Source organism: Oryzias melastigma, linkage group LG11 (genome assembly GCF_002922805.2).
Source record: "Oryzias melastigma strain HK-1 linkage group LG11, ASM292280v2, whole genome shotgun sequence".
Classification (NCBI taxonomy): domain Eukaryota; kingdom Metazoa; phylum Chordata; class Actinopteri; order Beloniformes; family Adrianichthyidae; genus Oryzias; species Oryzias melastigma.
In genome coordinates this window covers 11,465,735-11,474,913 of record NC_050522.1, presented here as the reverse complement: position 1 = coordinate 11,474,913, position 9,179 = coordinate 11,465,735, and the positions used below count along the sequence as shown (strand labels likewise).

Sequence of the window (9,179 nt, the reverse complement as noted above, 5' to 3'; positions counted from 1 at the left end):
GACTGAACTCATTCATATGGTTGGACCTTTGTCTTTGTTAAAGAATCTTGTCATAAGTTTTTGTTTGTTTATTTATCTGTGGTCCTTCTCCAATAAAAATATAATAAAAGAAATACACAAGCAGAGCAACAGAGATGCAAGACAAAACATCATTCACAACCTCGACCAACTAGCCACGCTACGTCTGCATCACTGGAATTATCCCCGCATCCATATTGCTAAATCAGGAATACAGTTTTAAGGTGGTTTCTTGTGGGAGCGGTTGCTCTAAAACAGGGGTCTGCAACCTGCAGCTCTAGATCCACATGTGGCTCTTTTATCTCTCCATGGTGGCTCCTTGGCCAAACACAAAATAAGTCAGGGAGACTGCAGACCTAGCCATGTTGACCGTCTGAGTCAGCAACTCGCCCTAATCAAAACTACCTAAAGAAAACAAATAAACAAAGCTCGCGAACTAAGACTACCATGGTTCAACCCCAAACTAAAATAACTAACCCAGCGATAAAAGAGTGCCGAGGGCAAAGAGGGGAATTGGAACAAAAAATGTAAAAAAAATAAAATAAAAATAAAAGTAAAGATTACTTAATTAGCATTTATTTAATTTAGATTAGATACACTTATAAATTAATGGCTGAGGTGCACATAGATGATAAACTGTAGGTTTTTACATCCCTGTTTACCTGAATGCACAGATTTTATATGCAAAGCAAACATTTTTACCCAAGTTTGATCTTTCATGAGTTAAAAGGACGTTATCTTATGCTGCACAACAAAGGTTACTAGCTGTCCAGAGCTACACTAAGATGATCCTGTTTGGCACAGAATGTCTTATTTTGAAAATAGGTTATTGGAGCTTTTGGTCAAATGTAAAAGGGGGGGGGGGTGCTAGGTTCTCTTTATATTTTTGCTTTTGTTTGTGCAAAAAAATATATAACTCATATTTATTATTAAAAAAATAGAATGCCATGAGTGCAAAGAATAAAATAAAACTACGTGGCTCCTTCAAGGTTTTGATCAGTAGAAAATGAGTCCAAATGGCTCTTTTACTGTTAAAGGTTGCTGACCCCTGATCAAGATGTCACTCAATACATTTCAGCTCTCAGTCTCTATTGGTTTCTGGTTGCCCATCCAGTTCCCCTCACTTCTACGCTTAGCCTCCTTTGTGTTGCCATGCAGCTCTGCTAGAGTGTTGCCGGGGGATCCTCAGGTGGAGGAACATTTTTGCAATGTGAAGTCTGTGTCCAGGTAGCAGGCTCAGTGACCTTCACAGCCGTGTTTGTGGTCAGCAGGATTAGGAAAGGGTCAACCGAGTGCTGGCGATTCCACCTGTCTCTCTTGAAGCTTTTCACCAGAATGAAGTCGCCGGGACTCAGTCAGTGGAGCTGACCATCAGCTGGGCGCGGAAGGGGAGCAACCACCCGGGACAGGATGCCTGAAAGAGTCTTAGTGAAATTTGCACAATAGGTTAGGATACTGCTTTATACATTTGAGTTATCGAATATTTAGTCCTGTGATTGATTCTCGATGGGTTCTCACCAAATATCGATCTTATATTTTCATTTCAAGAGGCCGTGGTGCTGAGCGTCTGAGTCACGTGACATGGAGCAGTTGAGCAGATGGGTGCGCTGCGTCTGACATTTACTGGCAACGCACACACTTCATTCAGGAAAAAGCACCGGCGAGATACAGGCTCGGTAGCGCGTGTGTAAAGCATGTCTACCTGTAAGTGTTTGTAATCCATTTGTAGAACAGACAGCCGGTAAGAGGCAACTTTCTCTGAGCTCTAGAATGACTGCGATCGCTTATTTCCTGTTTGATCGGTGTCCTGTGGCTTCACACTTGTCTGTGTACTTCAGGTACGGGTTGGAGTTTTCGTTTTCATGCACTTCGATGTTTAACCTGCTGGTGTACGGAGTAACTTTGGTAAATTTATGGTGTGAAGTTTTCAAATAAATGTAATTATGTTATGTAATGTAATTATGTAATAATGTATGAACTTAAATAAAAATGTAATTAAAATAAAGTGAATTAATTTACTGTAAAATTAGCAAGGTTGCTAGTTAAAGGAAGCACTTAAATATAATAGAATTTGAATTTGTGAATATTTATTGCCATTATTATGTGTTTTAGGATTTTTACCTTTTGACTGCTGACTGACCAAAAAGAAAATAGGTAAAGATTGGAAAAATAATCTCAAGTGGCAGTCTGAGTAAATCAGCCTTCAATTCTGGATGCTCAGCCTTTTTCAAGAGTGGGAAAAATCGTAACACTTGACAGAGGCTGTAAAACATTATATTCATCATCCTTTGGTGTGCTGTCCTTTGGAGGTAGATAACAGTCGCCACTTGAATAGCTTGAGTTTTGTTTTGTTCTGTGCTAAGTAATGGCACTGCTGTTCATGTCTACCATTGTACCTGGAGTGCCATCGGCAGAATCAGACAACACTGTTATAGTGGTGAAAGCTTAACTCCTGCAGGTGGATGCTGTACTTTTTCCACAAAAAAAAGAAGCTAAAGGTCTGTCCTTGATTCAGGTGAGACAGGGACAGCCCTACGACTTCAATATGGCCAGCCATCAAAACAATTCGTTGCTGAATCCAAGAAGCCTCTGCTGGATTCTGAAACCCCACCACCCTCAGTATGTGCATTAAATAATTTGTTTTAGTTTTTTAATCCATAATTTGAATGTGAAAATAGCATTTTCTTTTATCCCCTATTGTTTTTTTGTAAAACTTGCTTTACAGCAATAAAAGCAAATATTTAACCATTAACTGGGTCCCTGGCATGAAGTCAAAAGTTTTCTAAATAAACATTTATGGAGTGAAGTATATCTTTAAAATGGGGAACGCTTCACGATTGTGCGTGTCATCCTTGCACCTCCGTCAACTCAATCTTCTCTGTTCCAAATGTTCCAATTTCTCCACCAATCAAATGGCCGGATTTGTTCCGATTTCAAGTATCAAACGTTTGGCGTCCAATCCGAGATACGGATTTGTTCCGATTTCTGGACGCCGCCCCTGTCATTGACTGACATGGCAGCCGGCTTCCCCGTCGGACCTAAGTGCCGTTTCTCCTTTATTTTAACGAGAAATAGTTGGTTTTAAATTTCGAAATGTTATTGATATGCTTGGGGAAGAGTTAGTTTACTATTTTATGGTGATTTTTTAGTAAAAAAAAATGTTTTATTAGATTGTAAAACATTTGTTTTTTTTTTGCTTAGTTTTTTCATACTAGTTCTCGTCTTTTAATGCTAGCTTTAAAATGTGTTTTCATCACTGTCTGGAATAGTTATTTACTTATGCTCACTGGGGAAGAGTTATTTCACTATTTTTTATGATGGCTTTTTTAGTAATAAATGTTTTATTAGATTGTAAAAAAACAATCGTTTTTTTTGTCCCTCCTCCGTCTGCTGGCAATGCTGAGGTGATGTGACAGTAGATGCAGCTTTTTGTTTCCCTGTGTCTCTAACAGCAGTCATTCACGAAAGTTCCTTCACGTTCTCTCTTCAGTTGCTGCCCGAGTCCTGGCGGGCAGCTCTCACCGCAGAGCAGCAGCAGTGGATTGGGCGGGTGCTGTTCTCCAGGGACAACTCGGGGAAGTCTAGGCTCACCACTGAGCTGAATCTGTGGTGGAACCCTCCCCAACCCCGCCCAATCTACAACCAACCTCCCGCATCCCCTAACTTCTTCTTCGCATGTCAGCTGTTCCTGTGGATGCCTCACAGGATCTGGTGTCTGCAGCTGACATGCCCCCAGCCTTTGTGTGACGGGTGTCTGACAAAGGCTGGGTTGTACAGGACCATCCAGAGGGTCCTGGACATCGACGGCTGGTACCTCATGGCCACTGAGTACCTGGAGTGCCGTCGGTGTAAGAAGAAGATCGGGGGGTAGTCACAGGGCATCATGAGGCAGCTGGCACCCACCTACAGCTGCCAGTTTCCAGCTGTACTCACGTACAAGTAAGAGGCAACACTGAGCCACATGTTAGCCTGTGCGTAAAACTGATTACAGGTTTGTATTTTGTGTCAATGCAGGCTGTCCTGTGACCAGAGGGCGATTGCACAGCTCAGGTCTCGCACGTTGGGCAACAGTGCTAACCGGCTGTACAACACCCTGCGGGAGCAGCACTCGGACTCCTGGATGCGGAGAGCGGTCCACTACCTTGGCGTCTGTGAGCAGTTCCTGGCCTTGGGCAGCGTGAGGGGGCAGTTTCCACCACCTCCACCTATGCCCCCTCTGCAGTCACCCGTCTGGCTGCTGACGGTGTACGGCTACGACGTCCTGACGCGGCTGGATGAGTACAAGGCCAGGATCATGTCCACCTTCGGGTCCATCCTGAAGATGGACTCCACCAAGAAGGTTTGGGAGTGTTTTCTATTGTGGATTCTGACACAGCAGTCTTAGTCTGTTCTTAGGAAGCATCTCCATTTAAAAAAAACATCCGTGTTCAGGTGACGAAGAAGCTCGCAGGAGCCGCCTCTGACTCGGCCGCCTGGGCCACCAACGTCGGCAAGGAGCGTCATGAGCGTCCTTACCTGCTCTGAGGGTGCTGAGGGCCTGTCCAGGATGGCGACCGGGCTCATGAGGCGGTATCGACTCGCCAAGGTTCCTCCCCCCCAGCTCATCTACGTGGACCGGGACTGCTGCAGTCCAGACGGCGTGTCCAAGACAGCTGCCTTGTTTTTGGTACAAACTCAACTTTGCGATGATGATGTTATTACCGCTGACGTGTCAGACTGTTCTGTCCTAATAGTCTGTTGGTGTTTATCGTTTAGGAGTGGGAGCGACTGGTGGTTCGACTGGACATCTGGCACCTGATGCGACGCTTTGCATCAGGTGTCACCACTGAGAGCCACCAGCTCTATCCCACCTTCATGAGACAGCTGTCTCACTGCATCTTCGAGGTGGACTCCGGAGATGCCCGCCGTCTCACTCAGGCCAAGCGGTCCGAGCTGGAGGGGAAGCACGGGATGGTCGGCCTGACGGACGCGGACGTGATCCAGAGGGTGTACAAGGTGGAGTGGCGGCTCCACTGTCGTCGCCGGACACGTGTAGCGGAGGAGACGGCGCTCCTCATCCAGGACCTTCTGGACACCTTCAACGGCCCGGCAGGACGCGACAGGCTGGACATCCCGTTGCTGGACGCTCTCTGCATCCAGGACATCTGGAGCACCCAGTGGCGGCACCTCAGCTGCATCCAGGACTGGCCGGGGGTGCAGCTCTACACCGAGACTGGCAGGCTGACTAAAGGCGGGGTCAGCCTCCCAGTTTATCGCTGCGCGAGAGGCTCCACGTCTATGGCGTACTTCCACCTCCACCGGTTCATCTCAGGTAAACGCCTGAGCCATTCTGTTTGACTTATATGCAGATTCCCGGCTGTAAACCTAACTTCCGGTGTTAACGTGGTTCCCCTTAGGGACGTCTGCGAGACCCAGATATTTCCAGGCGTTCCTGATCGATGTGCTGGTGAGGTGGACCGAGGACCGCGCAGCAGCTGCTGCACCTCCACCTGCCGCTGAGGATCATCTACCGCCTCTGCACTCTTACAGTGGCCACCTCAAGCACGCCCTTAACCAGAAGAGCCAGAGGGTGCTCGGTCATCATCTGGTTAAGGATTTCACAAAGCTTCCTGCGTACACAGGTGAACAGTCACAACTGAGGCCAGAGGTGTAGATCTGACTTCATATCGATCAACCAAAATGACCTAAGCTCTCCTTCTTCCCTGCAGGGGAACTCATTGGGGTGGAGTACCTGTTCCAGCAGACAGGTAGCGTGCTTGAGGATGTCAGCGGGGACCCTGCTGCTGCTGTCATCGCTCTTCAGGATGAGGATGAGGGAATCGAGGAGGATGAAGACCCCACCATCTCCGGGCCGGTTCTCCTCTCCTCTGACGCAGCAGCCCGGTCAGGTGGCCCGGCTGACACAGACAGGTCTGAGCCATCCGGTCTGTCCCCCCCCCCACCCAGAAGAGGATGTCCGTCCCGGTACCTCACGGACTCCCGATCAGCATCTCTCCTCAGACTCTGAGGTAAAAGCTGCAACACCATTCCTGTATCAAACTCTCTGAAAACCTGTTTTGTTACAAGATTTTCTTTGGTTTGCGTTTGCCGACTGTCCTGCTTCTGTTGCAGGAAGAGGTCCAGGGTCCTGATGGTCAGCCAGGATATCAACACGTCCTGAGGCTGGCCAAGGCCCTGGTGGAGATCAGGAGTCTGCCTGCAATCCCCAACAGCAGGGTAGACCGAATTGTTGCGCTCTGGAAACGCCTCCCAGAGTCTGACAAGCAGCGGGTCGTCTACCCTGCCAGGCACCGGGACAGACAGCCCAAAGGGCGTTTCAAGGCCGGGAAGGGGAAGAGCACTTCCTGTCCGGGGAAGGAGTCTCTCCAACGGTAAGTTTACTTTCCAAACGTTTTTTACCTGCTTAGAAATCTGCTTCATTTTCTTCTTTTCTTCCACATAACTCCAGGCCCTGCAAACTGGCCTGACGCCAGCCGCCTGGTGGAGGCTATTTGCAGCCAGCTCTACAGGCTTCAGACCGGTCTCCAGCTGTTTCAGCTGAACCAGAGGACCCTGTCACAGTGGTGAGAGCCTGAACTTCTGCAGTCTGATGTCGCACCAGTTCAAACAATCCCAGCATGGTGGTACCAACATTTTTTTTGTATGTGTGTGTCCTCAGTTTCTCTGCCAGGCAGAAAAAGTGGGAGAGGGCTGTGCTGGAGCAGGAAGTGGGACTCCTTCATGCTGCTCCAGCTGTCTCCCTGCAGCCTCTCCCTGAAGCTAAAGGGCTGTCCTTGGTTCAGGTGGGTAAGGAAACAGCCCTTCGACTACAGGACGCCAGAGGAGAAGCTCCCTCTCCCACTATTGAGACCTGCCCATCCAGCTCAGCCGCTCCAGCTGGGTAATGAGGCTCCAGCTCCACCACCACCACCGCCTCCTCTACCACTGCCTCCGTCTCCTCCACCACTGCCTCTGCCTCCTCCTGGTGAGTGTGTGCCGAGGACGACAGCCTTCAGGAGGAGGAAAGCAGCAGCAGCAGCTGCTGCACCAGAGGACCCTCCTGCAGGGACAAAAGTCTGCCGGCAGACTGTGCAGCAGTACACCTGCACGAAGTGTATCCAGCCAGAAAGGCTGGACACTGGCCACACCAGGATTGATGGTGTGTCGTACTGTGCAGTTGTCGGCGGGAAAACTGTGCAGGAATGGACAGAGCAAATGAAGAAAAAAAAAAAAAACACTTTTAAGAACAATTTATTATATTTTGTTAAAAATAAAATATTTTCTTGAAAGATCGTGTTCTCGTTTTTTAAATTTGCCCTGATTTGAGTAGAAGTGAGATACTATGAATTAACTGAAACATTCGAAAGAACTGGATGTTAAGAAGAACTCTAAAGAACTCTCCAACTTTATAAAATAATTCAAATTAAGACCTTGCCATAAGTTTAAACATATAAGCTGTACGTTACAAGCTAAAACACACTTGGATGTTTCTGAAGCAAAGACAGGAAAACGGCAGTGATGAAAACAAGGAAAACAGCAAAAAGGGTCTTCATGATGACTGGCAGCTCCTCTAAAGCTTGTGTTATCCTAGGTATGTTTACATTAAAAAGGGTTCATCTGGTAGGCTAAACTTTTGTTTCCAGGTTTAATCATCTTTTGTGGTGTCCGTGGCAGATATAAAATCCATTTCACCTTTGTCGTCATGAGAGGGATCCCTCATCAATGTAAAAGTGAGGTCATATGGACTCAATGTGAGAGCATGAGAGTTCAATAAGGTTCAGGTTGTGGATTTATTCCGAAAAACAAGCACAACCCAACCCAAACTGTTTAGACAGGGTGTTATGGTGGCCGGGAAGTACTCGAAATAATCCACAAGGTTTACAGGTTTTATTCTCAACCTTCATATGCAGCAACAAGCAGTAACATGCTACACAGGCTACAGGCTACAGGCTACCAGCTACTCTTCTTCTGCGTTTTCATTCTCTCTCTAGCTCACTGTTTCCGCCTAGTGGCGCCTTAGTGCAATAACAGTAGTTGAACACAACACAGGGTCCACAGTACTTTTTTCACTGAAACAATTTCAGACACCTTTGTAGTTATCTTACAGATTTTTTCTGTCATTTGACACAATCTGGAGTTTTGTTTTGATTGTCTGAGGTGGGGCTCGAACATGCCATCTTCTGAACGGCAGCCAGGGGCCCTCCTCTCTTCTCTTCCCGCCGAAACCCACCCACTCTCATCCTCCCACAGAGAAGAATGGCAAGCTTCAACTTCCATTAAAACAGCAAGGGAGAAGGATCAGAATCTGTGACCAAGGTTTGGGGTCATTAAGGTATCTGCCTTCGGCCGCCGCCCTATGGAGTGTGCACTGACCCTGCCCTCTTATGGAGAGGGAGATCGGAACACTTGTTCTCCTAACCACTATACATTGGCCCTTCATGGTGAGCACATGGGAGCGTAGATCCATCTCACTTCTTAGATCTGAGCCTAGACAGGACCTGTGGGGATTATTTTGGCCACCAGGCACTTGCCAACAAGCCACTAATTGGCTCCAGGGTGGGGCCTCAATGACACCAATCAGTGCGATGTAGGGCTGCCACAAACAATTATTGCAATAATCGACTAATCTACAAATATTTTTTTTCTGATTGACTAATCAGGTCGTGCGGTGACTGGCTGTAAGGCATACATCTTAATCATCATTAGCTTTAAACTTGACGTGTTTAAGCTATATGCTAACTAAAAATAAAGACTATAGTTTATTTAGCTTTGAATGAATCATACAGCTTTTTTCCTTTTTTTTCCGGCATTAAAACAAGACTTCAATAAAATGAGGCAATCTGAATCAACAACGACAAAAAACTAAATAAAAGCCTGCAATCATTTGTTTAAAGATTTAAAACATATTTAAGAAAACATGTATAGAGTATTTCAGAAGGTTTTTGCAGATAAAAACACACTCACTTGCTCACTGAGGCCCATTTAGCCTACTCAGAACTTCCGGTGACATCACTACTGGCCAGCTTAGCACTACTGTCTATGTGACAAAGAGAACGGCAGACCCGGCATTAGAAAGTGCACACCAAAGTTTTGAGATAAAAAAATAAATAAATAAAAAAACGCTTCAACTACCAAATTAGTTGTCGACTATACACACACCCACACACCTACAAATACACATG

At 46.6% G+C, this 9,179-nt stretch overlaps 1 protein-coding gene and 1 pseudogene across 3 annotated transcripts in view; both read left to right on the top strand.

Moving 5' to 3' along the window:
- LOC112161891 overlaps window positions 1-3,889 on the top strand; it is a 10,539-nt pseudogene extending 6,650 nt beyond the window's left edge.
- A 634-nt stretch (window positions 3,890-4,523) lies between these two features.
- LOC112163201 overlaps window positions 4,524-9,179 on the top strand; it is a 36,555-nt gene continuing 31,899 nt past the window's right edge. The window contains exons 1-7 of one of the 3 annotated variants that reach the window (XM_036214200.1): window positions 4,524-4,684; window positions 4,774-5,329; window positions 5,415-5,639; window positions 5,727-6,026; window positions 6,130-6,389; window positions 6,467-6,581; window positions 6,677-6,854. In XM_036214200.1, coding sequence (XP_036070093.1) covers window positions 4,565-4,684; window positions 4,774-5,329; window positions 5,415-5,639; window positions 5,727-6,025 — 1,200 coding nt within the window. In that variant the 5' untranslated portion in view covers window positions 4,524-4,564 and the 3' untranslated portion in view covers window position 6,026; window positions 6,130-6,389; window positions 6,467-6,581; window positions 6,677-6,854. Of the gene's footprint in view, window positions 4,685-4,773; window positions 5,330-5,414; window positions 5,640-5,726; window positions 6,027-6,129; window positions 6,390-6,466; window positions 6,582-6,676; window positions 6,855-9,179 lie in introns of those variants that run through there. The other 2 variants (XM_036214201.1, XM_024299474.1) reach the window with 2 other exon arrangements.